The sequence below is a fragment of the Strigops habroptila genome, chromosome 22 (assembly GCF_004027225.2).
Source record: "Strigops habroptila isolate Jane chromosome 22, bStrHab1.2.pri, whole genome shotgun sequence".
NCBI lineage: Eukaryota > Metazoa > Chordata > Aves > Psittaciformes > Psittacidae > Strigops > Strigops habroptila.
This window is the reverse complement of record NC_044298.2, coordinates 47100-58469: the sequence shown is the minus strand read 5'-3', so window position 1 is coordinate 58469 and position 11370 is coordinate 47100. Positions and strand designations below refer to the sequence as shown.

At 59.4% G+C, this 11370-nt stretch overlaps 2 protein-coding genes across 4 annotated transcripts; one reads left to right on the top strand and one right to left on the bottom strand.

Moving 5' to 3' along the window:
• Positions 1-39: 39 nt before the first annotated feature.
• On the top strand, positions 40-3145 carry TMEM79 (transmembrane protein 79). The gene is made up of 5 exons (XM_030473823.1): positions 40-702; positions 841-933; positions 1496-2258; positions 2459-2672; positions 2819-3145. The coding sequence occupies exons 3-5, from the start codon at positions 1577-1579 to the stop codon at positions 3021-3023; spliced, it is 1101 nt and encodes a 366-aa protein (XP_030329683.1). The 5' UTR covers positions 40-702; positions 841-933; positions 1496-1576; the 3' UTR covers positions 3024-3145.
• A 571-nt stretch (positions 3146-3716) lies between these two features.
• Positions 3717-11363, bottom strand: CCT3 (chaperonin containing TCP1 subunit 3). Of its 3 annotated transcripts, XM_030473821.1 has the most exons (15): positions 11149-11363; positions 9991-10052; positions 9535-9585; positions 9391-9453; positions 8836-8932; positions 7652-7769; positions 7394-7580; positions 7007-7156; positions 6409-6541; positions 5926-6007; positions 5623-5803; positions 4918-5163; positions 4146-4277; positions 3893-4032; positions 3717-3853 (listed from the first exon to the last, which is right to left on the bottom strand). In XM_030473821.1, the coding sequence occupies exons 1-14, from the start codon at positions 11177-11179 to the stop codon at positions 3928-3930; spliced, it is 1638 nt and encodes a 545-aa protein (XP_030329681.1). In that variant the 5' UTR covers positions 11180-11363; the 3' UTR covers positions 3717-3853; positions 3893-3927. The 3 variants fall into 3 exon arrangements, with proteins under 3 accessions (XP_030329681.1, XP_030329680.1, XP_030329682.1); XM_030473820.1 differs by having other exon boundaries at positions 3717-4032; XM_030473822.1 differs by lacking the exon at positions 9535-9585 and having other exon boundaries at positions 3717-4032; positions 11149-11256.
• Positions 11364-11370: the final 7 nt, after the last annotated feature.

The following is an 11370-nucleotide window of genomic DNA, read 5'->3' as shown; positions in this document are numbered from 1 at the left end:
AGACCTGGCGGGGCCCTCTTCACCTCGCGAGAGTTCGCCCTCTCCGCCCTGCCAGTACTTGGTGCTGGCAAACATGGTGCCCGCGCCGGCCTCAGCCACGGCCTAGTGCGGGCCTGTGGGGCCTCGCCATGGCTGCCCCTCGCTGTGGGGCTGGCAGAGGCTGTGGGGCAGACAGCACTGTGGGGCTGACAGGGGCTGTGGGGCAGACAGCGCTGTGGGGCTGACAGCACTGTGGGGCTGGCAGGGCTGTGGAGCTGACAGGGGCTGTGGGGCTGACAGCGCTGTGGGGCTGGCAGTGCTGTGGCGCTGGTAGGGGCTGTGGGGCTGGCAGGGCTGTGGAGCTGACAGGGGCTGTGGAGCTGACAGGGGCTGTGGGGCTGGCAGTGCTGTGGGGCTGGCAGGGGCTGTGGGGCTGACATGAGACAGATGGAACGGCTTTGGGAGTTCCTCCTCATCCCTTGGGAATCCCTGCCCAGCGCTGGGATGCCTCATGGCGCACACACGGTGGAGCCGAGGTGCTGCTGCCCAGGCCGGGGGCTCTCTTTGGAGCTTCACCCTTGGGCCCGGCCACAGGAGTGGCATCGACACGGCTCCAGCATGGACACGGCTCCAGCGTGGACACAGCTCCAGCGTGGACACGGCTCCAGCCTGCTCCCACCCCAGCCGTTGGCTTCTTCTCCTCCTCCAAGCACAGAGCCTTGGGTAGGGATGTGCTGCCCTGCGCTGGCTCCTGCCGCTTGCCGGGCGCGGGCTCGGGCGCAGGGCTGAGGCTCGGCCCCATTGGGGCTCGGCAGCAGCTCTGCCCCTTCCAGCCCGGCCCCACCTCGGCCGGTCCAACAGGTTTGAGGTCCAGAGAGAGCAGGAGAGACCTGGAGAAGGTGGAAGCGCTGCGGAGCCTCCCCAGGAGCCCCATGGCCCCGCTCTGCAGCCCAAGTGAGTCCCGCAGCGAGGGCAGCGCGGAGCCGGCTCCCTCCGGCCCGAGGGAATGGGGCTGGGAGCAGGGAGGAGTGTGGGACCCAGGAAGCAGCAGCCGCCATGCTCCCTGTGCGGAGCCCTGCGCCGCTCCCTGCCTCCGGCCCCCCAGTGCTGAGGCTCGCTCTGGGGGGGAATGTGCCCAGGAGGGAGGGGGGTTCCCATTGCAGGAGGCTCCCCTGCCCACGGCACTGGGCAGCGACACCAGAGGGACATGGAGCTCCTGGAGCGAGGCCGCGGAGCTGGAGCAGCTCTGCTCTGGAGCCAGGCTGAGAGAGCTGGGCTGGGGCAGCCTGGAGAAGAGAAGGCTCCTGAAGGGGAGACCTTAGAGCAGCTCCAGTGCCTAAAGGGGCTCCAGGAAACCTGGAGAGGGGCTTTGGGTGAGGGATGCAGGGACAGGACAAGTGTGGGAGCTCCCGGGGGTGGCAGCTGCCGATTCACCCCCCACCCCCATTGTCACCAGGGGCAGGACATGAGCCCAAACCTCTCATTTCTGCTGGTTTTTGGCTGTTCTCCTGCGCAGGGTGAAGTGGAAGGAGCCGGAGCCACGTCCCCCCTCGGCACCTCAAAGCACCAGCGAGTTCCTTCCTCCGCAGCCACCCTCATGTCTGCTGCAGACCCCGTCCTGCCCCCCGAGGAGGTGGCTTTGCTGGAGCTGGGGAAGGGGGCCCCGGCCACCCCCCTGGACAAGGTGCCCCCAGTGCTGGGGGACCCCGATGCCACCCTGCCATGGGACCGGTGCCAGCTCAGTGCCGCGCCGGGGAGGAGACGGGCGAGCCCTGAAGGTGGCCGCGAAGACCCTGAGGAGGCCACCGTGGTCCCCAAGGCTGAGCCTGGAGATGAGGAAGCCCCCGGGCTGCCCGTGGTGGCGTCCCATGTCTTTGTGCCCATAGACCCCCAGTGCATTGAGCAGAGCCCCGGCAAGCTGAAGAAGCAGCAGGAGGAGGGCAAAGGGGGGTACCTGCCCCCCAGTGACCGACCCAGCAGCCAGCGCCAGAAGCAGGTCTTCCTCCCCATGGGTCCCTCACGCTACAGGGACCCACTGGGCTTCAAGGGGCGAGTGGCCAAGCCAAGTGAAGGAGCACGGTGCCCATGTGCTAAGGACTGTGATGGTGGCAACCTCAAGGCTGTGGCCTCAGTGGTGGGGGCTCTGCTCCTCTGCCCCTGCCTCATCTATGGGGCCTACGTCTTCCTGCCCTTCGATGCCCCACTGCTGCCCACCATCAGCACCCGCCTGGTGTACACGCTGCGCTGCGCCTCCTTTGCCACGTTCCCCATCGTTCTGGGTGAGCATCAGGTTTGGGGTGGAACCAGCACGGGATCAGCCGGGCTGGAAGAGAGCTTTCAGCTCATCCAGTCCCACCGCTAGCCCGTGGCGCTGAGGGGTGGCGTGAGCAGAGCTCCAGCTCCATTGCTCCCACCAGGAGCAGCACACGGGGTAGTCCTGCCCCATTCCCACCCCTCAGCTCCTGTCTCTGACCCCCAGGTATGATCGTCAGCGGCATCTCACGCCTCTGCTCCTCCGCGCTGGAGCCCTTCGGGGAGCTGCAGCGGGAGGTGGAGATCCACCGCACCTACGTGGCGCAGTCCATCCACCTCTTCATCCTCTACTTCTTCAACATGGCTGTCCTGGCCACCTACCTCCAGCAGGAGGTCCTCAAGCTCATCCCCCTGCTCACAGGGCTCTTTGCCATCTCCAGGTAAGCCGAGGTGGGGTGCACGTGGGGCTCTAGCGGTGCCTTGGACCTTCCCGAGCTCAGCCAGCGCAGGGGAAGGATTGCTCCATCCCTCAGGCCGCTTCCATGCCTGGCCCTGGCTGAGCCTGCTCCTTCTGTGCCTTCTCCAGGTTGATTTACTGGTTGGCCTACGCCATCGGGCGCTCCTTCCGCGTCTTTGGCTTCAGCATGAGCTTCCTGCCCCTCCTGGCCATGCTCCTCTGGAACCTCTACAGCATGTTAGTCCTGGAGCCCGAGAACCTCCTGGCCGTGGCGGAGGCAAAGCCTGAGGATCACTCCAAGAACACTGGAGCCAAACTCCGGTACTGGGGATGAGGGGACCCCCAGGATGGGGGGCAGGTAGATGTGGCCGGGTCCTACTTCCCTGCCTGCTCTCCCCGTTGCCCTGCCCTGGGCGGGTGAGCCCCATGGCCCAATAAAACACTTTGCTAAGTGCTTCCGTGGCTGGTTTATGGAGGGTGGGATAGGTCCCACAAGGAATCGCTGCTGCCAGGACTTGACTTTGCCCATGGGGTGGCATGTCCAGCCCCAGCCCTGCGGCAGGACCCAGCCCTGGCTCTGGTGGGGCCAGTCCCATCCAGCTCCTTCCTCTTCCTCGCGGGGGGGTGGATGTTCAGGAACTGGTTCCTGAACCAGCCGGGGCAGTGGGAGGGAGGGAGCCCTGCCCCAAGGGCAGGTCCGATGCTCTCGGTTCCATCCTTAAGGAGAAACCTTGGAGCAGCTCCAGTGCCTGAAGGGGCTCCAGGAAACCTGGAGACGGGCTTTGGGCAAGGGATGGAGGGACAGGCCAAGGGGAATGGCCTTAACCTGCCACAGGGGATTCCTTGTTGAGGGAAGTGATTCTGCTCCTGAATGGAATAACAGGGAGAAACCAGGGGCTTAAAGGAGCCACCATCCTTCAAAAAGCACCATGGGGGGGGTCCTGTCCCCCCCCCCAGGGCCCATGAACCAGCCCAGCGGCAGGTTCCTACCCCCCCAATTCCCCATGCACTGCACAAAGGGACTGGAATGATGTGATTGGGTTTATTTCCCAGGCAAACCGTGACATTCCAGAGCCTACCGTGCCCAGTCCCTGCCCCTCGAGCAGGGCACTGAGCCCCCGCCCCACCTTCGCGTTGCTTTGCCCCATCCCACCCCAAGGCTTCAGCCCCAGCAGCTCCAGGGAGCCGGGTGCCGGCTGGTTCTTCCCATCGGCGACTGGATCCCTCATTCCCGGAGCTCATTCCTGCGCTGACTCTGGCGCCGCCGGGCCCTGGCTCTTCTCCTCGCCCTTCTTTTTGTGCCCCGACACGATGTCATCGATGCGGAGCAGGAGAACGGCCGTCTGGGGAGAGAGCACCCGGAGCCAGTCAGGAACCGCATCCCGGCTCCCTCCCCACCGAGCCCCCCGCTGGGATGTGGGCGCAGGAGCCGGGGGGCCCCGGGCCCCGTCCTCACCTCCACCGCTGTCTTGTAGGTCTGCAGCTTGACCGCCAGCGGCTCCCAGACCCCCAGCTCCTTCATGTCCACCAGGGCTCCGGTCTCCCCGTTCACCCCCCACGTCTGGCTGTTGTCCTGAGTGTGTTTTGCCTGTCGGGAAAGATGGGATCACCACCAGGGGCTGGGACCTTCTGAGGAGACCTTAGTGTGGCCTCCCAGTGCCTAAAGGGGCTGCAGGAAACCTGGAGAGGGGCTTTGGGCAAGGGATGGAGGGACAGGCCAAGGGGAATGGCTTTAACCTGCCAGAGGGGAGATGGAGACGAGCTCTTGGGCAGAAGCTCTTCCCTGTGAGGGTGCCGAGGCGCTGGCACAGGGTGCCCAGAGAAGCTGTGGCTGCCCCAGCCCTGGCAGCGTTCAAGGCCAGGTTGGACACAGGGGCTTGGAGCAACCTGCTCTAGTGGAAGGTGTCCCTGCCCGGGGCAGGGGTTGGAGCTGGAGGAGCTTTAAGCTCCCTTCAACCCGACCCATTCCAGGATTCCATGATTTTCATGCTTTGAAATCCAAGCACAGGACTTCGGCAGCCCAGCTAATGCCAACAAGCCTTTAAATCACTCTCAAGGGATCCATCAGTTCCTTGCCCACCAGGATCCTTCAATGGAAAAACCTACAGCAACTACCCAAAGAGCTGCCCCAGCAGCTATGGCACAGGCACAGCTATGGAAAGCTGACGGATCTCAGGGACACAGCGAGAAGAGCTGAAGCTCCTTCATGAGCCCAGCTTACAGCTTACCCTGAGCGAGGTCAGCACGCGGATGGTACTGGCACCACAGTTCTGGATGAGGGTGCGAGGAATGACTTCCAGAGCCTGGGCCACGGCTCGGTACGGCCACTGCTCCACCCCTGTCATCCCTTTGGATTTCTCAGTGAGTGCATGGGCCACGGCCATCTCGGTGGCACCTCCGCCCGGCACCAGCTGCGGGTCCAGGAGGACGTTGCGACAGACCTGCATCGCATCCTGCAGGTTCCTCTCCACCTCCTGCAACGGGATCACATCAGGGAGGAGGGGATGGGAACCCCCCCTGGGCTGGGAGCACCCCACAGCAGGAGCAGCAGGTCAGGGAGGGGATCCTGCCCCTCTGCTGAGCTCCACGGAGAACTTAGAGCAGCTCCAAGGAACCTGGAGAAGGGCTTTGGCCAAGGGATGGAGGGACAGGACAAGGGGAAGAGCTTTAAGCTCCCTTCCAGCCCAAATCATTCCATGGTCCTTATTGCAGCTGCCACCACTGCAGGCTGCTGGGTGGCTCCTGTCTGGGGGCAAGTTCTGCTTCCCCTGTACAGTGGAGCCAGGAGATGGGAATTCTGTAGCTCCAGAAGCCAAAGGAAACCTGGACTTGGCTTCGCTCGTGCCCTAGAGCTGCTCCAAAGGAAGCAGTGACTTCTTGTCACTGAGAGGAGGGCCAGGCCAGGAGGGGAAGCAGAACATGCAGGAACTCACTGCCAGGATCTCCTTGCTGGCTCCACGCAGGATGATGGTGCAGGCCTTGGGCTCTTTGCAGTCGGTGATGAAGGCAAAATACTCATCCCCTATCTTCTTAACCTCGAAGAGCCTGGCGCCGGTGCCCACATCCTCCTCCCGCAGCTCATCCGTGCGGCTCACGATGCGAGCTCCACAGGCCCTGCGCACAACCAGGGCCCAGTCACACACGCCCGGGGAAGGAGAAGGGAGAAAGAGGGGAGAGCAGGAGGGAAGTCCATGGCAGGAGAGCAAGCAGAGGCTCCGGTGAGGAGGAGCACTCACCTGGCGATGCGGTTGTTGTCCGTCTTCCTCACCCTGCGGATGGCCGTGATGTTGGCTCTCATCAGGTAGTGCTGGGCCAGGTCTGGAATCAGGTTTGGAATCAGGTTTAGGGAGGTTTAGTCATCAATCAGCACTATCAGGACTAACTGAGGTCTCTTTCAAGTGCAATCTCTTATAGAAAGGAAAGCCACATGCACTTTCTCAAGGCACAAAGCGCAGCTTTTCAGGCTCCTCCTCACTGCTCATTTGATGGTTTCCAACTACTGGAAAAGCAAAATACTCTTTGAATTGCCACAAGGCAACCTCGAGCCCCAGATCCAACCCCTGCGCTGGAGATCTCTGTTAGAGAGCTAAAAACCTGACCCAAACCTCACATCAGGTTTGAGGGCTTGCTTCTGGGGGGTTTGGAAGTTGCCAAAGGGTGAATTTAAGCCAGGCTGAATCTCACTCGAATGAACTCAACACCAAGAAGTGGGTTATTACCAGAAATGCCTTTCTCTGTGATGATCAGATCTGGTTTGACCCTTATGAGATCTGCACACATCTGCTGGATGTACTCCTCCTCCATCTGCAGGATGCGGGCAAAGTCTTCCTCCCGGGTGATCTCAATGTCCGTCTGCACAGAAAGAGCTGGAAGTTAAACCCAGAGCCCCTGAGCTGAGGGATCTGAGCTCCTCCAGCACCTCCTGGGCAGGAGCCAAGGAGAACTACACAAGGAAAAACACCCACCAGCTCCCGGTGCCTAAAGGGGCTCCAGGAAACTGGGAGAGGGGCTTTGGACAAGGGATGGAGGGACAGGACAAGGGGAATGGCTTTAACCTGCCAGAGGGGAGGTTGAGCTGAGCTCTTGGGCAGAAGCTCTTCCCTGTGAGGGTGCTGAGGCGCTGGCACAGGGTGCCCAGAGAAGCTGTGGCTGCCCCATCCCTGGCAGTGTTCAAGGCCAGGTTGGACACAGGGGCTTGGAGCAACCTGCTCTAGTGGAAGGTGTCCCTGCCCGTGGCAGGGGTTGGAGCTGGAGGAGCTTTAAGCTCCCTTCAACACAAACCATTCCAGGATTCCATGGTTTCAATCCTGGCTTTACCTGGCTCTCTCCTTTCTTGTACTCCAGTGAACAATCCAGAAGGACAATCCGTGGATTCTTGATGAGACGCCTCATTCTGGGGTGAGTTACATCTTTATTCACCATGATCCCACGTAACACACACGAGTCTTCACTAAACCCACCTGGAATCTGCCCCAGGAGAGAGGGAAATAAGGCAAATCAGGCTCCTCTATGGAAATTATCCTTCAGGATAGGTTCCAGGCTCCTGAAACCACCCATACCCCATGTGCTGAGAAAGGAAAACCCTTCCCAAGCAACCACGATGCAGCCAGGCCACGCCGTGAGGTCATTTGATGAGCGCGACGAGATTCCCATCGCCAGGAACCACCAGGTTGAAGGCAAAAAGGGGCTTCAGGACACACTCACCTTCTCTACTTTGGCGTATTTCTTGATGTCAATTTCCTTCCTGCCGTTTTCTTCCAGCTCCACCGTTCGAACAGCCTCCAGGGCGATGCTGCAGGCCAGCTCGCACCACCGGTTGATTGCCTTGGTGTTTATTGCACTCTTGATGATTTTCAGCATCATCTCTTTGTTGTTCACATCCACTGGGGTGCTGCCCCAAAGGGAAAAGGATTATTCCCCCCAATCCCTTCTCTTCCACCCCCCCCCAACCCCCAAACTCACCCGATTTTCTTTAGGATGCTGATCATGTCATCCAAAGCCTTCCGATAAGCCCCAATGATCACAGTTGGGTGCATCTGCTGCTCCAGGAAGTGTTCAGCAACAGAGAGCATCTCTCCAGCTAAAAAGCAAAGGCCAAACATCAAACTTCCTCAGCTGTGGAACAACCAAAACAGGAGAACACCCCACACAAGGAGCATCTGCTCCCCATGAGGAGAACTCTAACGTCATCTGCACCTTCCTTTCTACTTCACGGTGCTTATCCCAGGGGAAGGCCGAGCTCTCGGGCATGGAGCTGCTCACCTCAGGGGCTGATGAACCCCATTCTCTTCCACACAGCAAAGAGACCCCAAAAGGAACTTGTAGCCCAGAGTGGGGTGACAAGAACCTGATGGAGTTCCATAGGGATAAGGGGAAGGTCTTGCATCCAGGCAAGCACAACCCCCGGAGGCTGGGAACAGCCTTCTGGGGACACAAGCCCCATAGGAGGGAGCAACAGGGTGCTGGTGGCCATCACCAGCAGAGGTAAAGATGTCATTGTCCCGCTCTGCCCAGGGGTTGTGAGGCCACACTGGGAATACTGGGCTCAGTATGGTCCCTGCTACACAGAAAAGCTGTGGATGGGCTGGAGAGGATCCAGAAAATAGCCCCAAGGATGATCCCAGGACTAGGAAGCAGGTAAGGAAAGGCTGAGAGCTGGGAATGTTCAGCCTGGAGAAGACAAGGCTCAGGGAGACCTTATCCCCATGTTCCACTAGGTAAGGGTGGCTACGAAGAAGATGGAGAGTCCCTTTTTACATGGAATCACATGGAAAAGACAAGGTGTGATGGGCCCAAGTTAATCCTGGGGAGATTCCCAATGGACACAAGAGGAATTTGTCACAATGAGAGCAACCAGCCATTGGAATAATCTCCCCAGGGAAGTGATGGGTGCCCCAGTGTTGGACAGTTAACACTGGGCTGTGCAGGGTGTTGAAACATCTAGTCTAGGTCACGATGTGCCTGGAAAGGTTGGAGCAGATGATCCGTGAGGTCCCTTCCAAGCTGGGATTCGAGGATTCACCTTTAGGGGTGGTAGATAATGAATATCTGCCACTTTAAAGCATATTTATCAGGCTCTGGTGGGCAAAAAGAGTGAAACCCTTTCTAAAACCCTTGCTAAAAGGCACATCCTTCGCTCTCCTCACCCAGGATAATCACAGATGTGGTCCCATCTCCAACTTCTTCATCCTGAGTACGGCTGATCTCTATCATTGATTTAGCAGCTGGATGCTGGACCTGAATCTGTACAGGAGCAAGAAACAGGAGTTTGTTCCAGAAGACGAAAGCTGAAGCTTTCAGCATCACTCCATCACCAGAGAATTTAGATGAAGCTTAGAAAACCTCGATGAAAACTGAAGCCCAGGACTCAAACCTACTCTTCTGAGGAGAAAGAGTGTTTGCTGGATACATTTACTTCCTCCTTTATAAGCTCCTCTCTTGGTACTGCTGGTTAGAACCTGCTGCTTTCAAGAGAGAGAATGAAATCACATCATCCCCCATCCCTGGCAGTGCTCAAGGCCAGGCTGGACACAGGGGCTTGGAACAACCTGCTCTAGTGGAAGGTGTCCCTGCCCGTGGCAGGGAACTGGATGAGCTTTGAGGTCCCTTCCAACCCATTCCAGGACTGGCAGCTATTTAATGGTATCCTGGAAGATTCCTACTCCCACGTTCAGCAAGACAATCCTTCAGGAGAAACTCACTTCTCTGAGGATAGCGTTGCCATCGTTGGTCATCACAATCCCACCCATGGGGTCCAGAAGCATCTACAAGCAAAGGAGAAGCAACACTTGGTCGTGTGGGGTTTCCATTGGTGTTCAACACAGCTTCTTCAGCCAAGTTCTTACCTTCATCATGGCTCGTGGTCCTAAACACGTCCTGATCACGTCAGCGATGGTCTAGGAGGAAGAAAGGACATGAGCAGTGCTGGAGAGCATCAGACAGTCCAAAACACCCCATTATGGAACAAGCAGCTGGTGGAAAATACCAGTAACCACCTATCTGCAGTGCTTTGATGGAGCAACTGGACTAAGAACTGGGTGGGAATGGAACACAGGGACTGGCACCACACTGCAGGGTTACCTAAACCCAGTGCAGAGCTCACACACTTCGAGATTGGACAGGGAAAGAGAAACCTCTCCCTGATCACTTACCCTGACACCTCATTTCTACGCTGCTTCTGCTCTGGATTCATAAGAGAGAAAACATGCTCCAAATCCCATTTTGCCCTCTTAAATGGCTCCATACACACATATATCTGCACATACACACTGAATGAGAACACCTGGGTGAGGAGCTGGTACCTTTGCAGCAGTGATGTTTCCAGTCTGGACTTTTCTCCCAGACTCCCGTTTCATATTCTGACCTTAAGAGATGGAAAAGGAAGAAGCTGTTAAAGCACAAACAGACTTTAAGCTGATCTCTCTAAGTCCAAAACTAACCCAGAAGCTGCTGCACACTAGTTTTTAGCCCAGATGCTCCCAAACAGTATGTAAAACACTGCTTTAAACTCAGTTTTCTCCCTGTGGGGCTCAGCCTTGGGCACACTGGGGTGAGCAGCCACTGCTCTACCCCAGGCTTCCACTGTTCTCCCACAAGGGTCTGCCCTAAAGAACCTCCAAGCCTGGTGCTGCTTTTCCTCCACTCCCAGCCTGGATGGGCACAGATTTAAGGATGTTTGTGTATCGAAGACAGAACAAAAGCACTGGTAAAAGCAGAACAAAGGGGAGCAGGGTGACAGCAAAGGGACCCCGGGGCTATGCCAGACACCTCCGGGGCGAACGGGAACAGCACTTCCCAGTGCTGGGATAGAAAACCCAAAGAGAAAGCAGCCGCCAGGAATGACTGGCATCGCGGGGTGGGGACACGCTCACAGAGCACGTGGGGGCCAAGCGAGGCAACAGAAAGCACCGCGCTGAGGAACAATGGAACGGGTGGGTATTAGGGGAGCTCTTGGGCAGAAGCTCTTCCCTGTGAGGGTGCTGAGGCGCTGGCACAGGGTGCCCAGAGAAGCTGTGGCTGCCCCATCCCTGGCAGTGTCCAAGGCCAGGTTGGACACAGGGGCTTGGAGCAACCTGCTCTAGTGGAAGGTGTCCCTGCCCGCGGCAGGGGTTGGAGCTGGAGGGGCTTTAAGGTCCCTTCAACCCAACCCAGGCTGGGATTGTGTGAATACAGCCGATAGAAGCCGAGACCCCCCTCCCCCGGGGAGCCGTGATTGGGCCCTTAAGGACGGGGCCGGAGGCAGCGCTGGGGGGGGCCGAGCACGGAGGCTCCAAAGGGCCCCCCTGAGGAGACGGACCCGGGGGCGGGGGGAGGGTCTGTGAGGGAGCACGCGGCCGCATCGAACCCGACATGGCGGCGGGAAGGCGAGAAGGGAAGAGAAGCAGAACCGGCCGCGGCCCCGGCCCGCCCGCCCGCCCCCGCCGCAGCCCCCGGGGCCGGGGCCCGGCAGCGACACTCACTGAGCACCAGCACAGGCCGCGGGCCCATCATGGCGGCGACAGCGGCTCCGAGCGCGGAACCTTCTGGAGCCACGGCGCGATCTGCCGCCTCACCGCGCCGCCGCACCCTACCCCGCCCACCGCCCAGCCCCGGCCAATCCCGGCCCGACCCCGCGGCGCGCTGCCCAATGAGAAGGAGGCGCTCGCAGCAAGTTGCGTTGAGGCGCGTTGGGGCGGGGCGGC

Coding starts and splice junctions, on each gene's coding strand:
- TMEM79 (XM_030473823.1), top strand. CDS start 1,577: ATGTCTGCTGCAGACCCCGTCCTGCCCCCCGAGGAGGTGGCTTTGCTG. Junction 2,259..2,458: donor CACGTTCCCCATCGTTCTGG/GTGAGCATCAGG, acceptor TCTGACCCCCAG/GTATGATCGTCAGCGGCATC. Junction 2,673..2,818: donor GGGCTCTTTGCCATCTCCAG/GTAAGCCGAGGT, acceptor TGCCTTCTCCAG/GTTGATTTACTGGTTGGCCT.
- CCT3 (XM_030473820.1), bottom strand. CDS start 11,179: ATGATGGGCCCGCGGCCTGTGCTGGTGCTCA. Junction 8,933..9,390: donor GCAACGCTATCCTCAGAGAA/GTGAGTTTCTCC, acceptor GCTCCTGTACAG/ATTCAGGTCCAGCATCCAGC. Junction 7,157..7,393: donor AATACGCCAAAGTAGAGAAG/GTGAGTGTGTCC, acceptor CTCCTGGGGCAG/ATTCCAGGTGGGTTTAGTGA.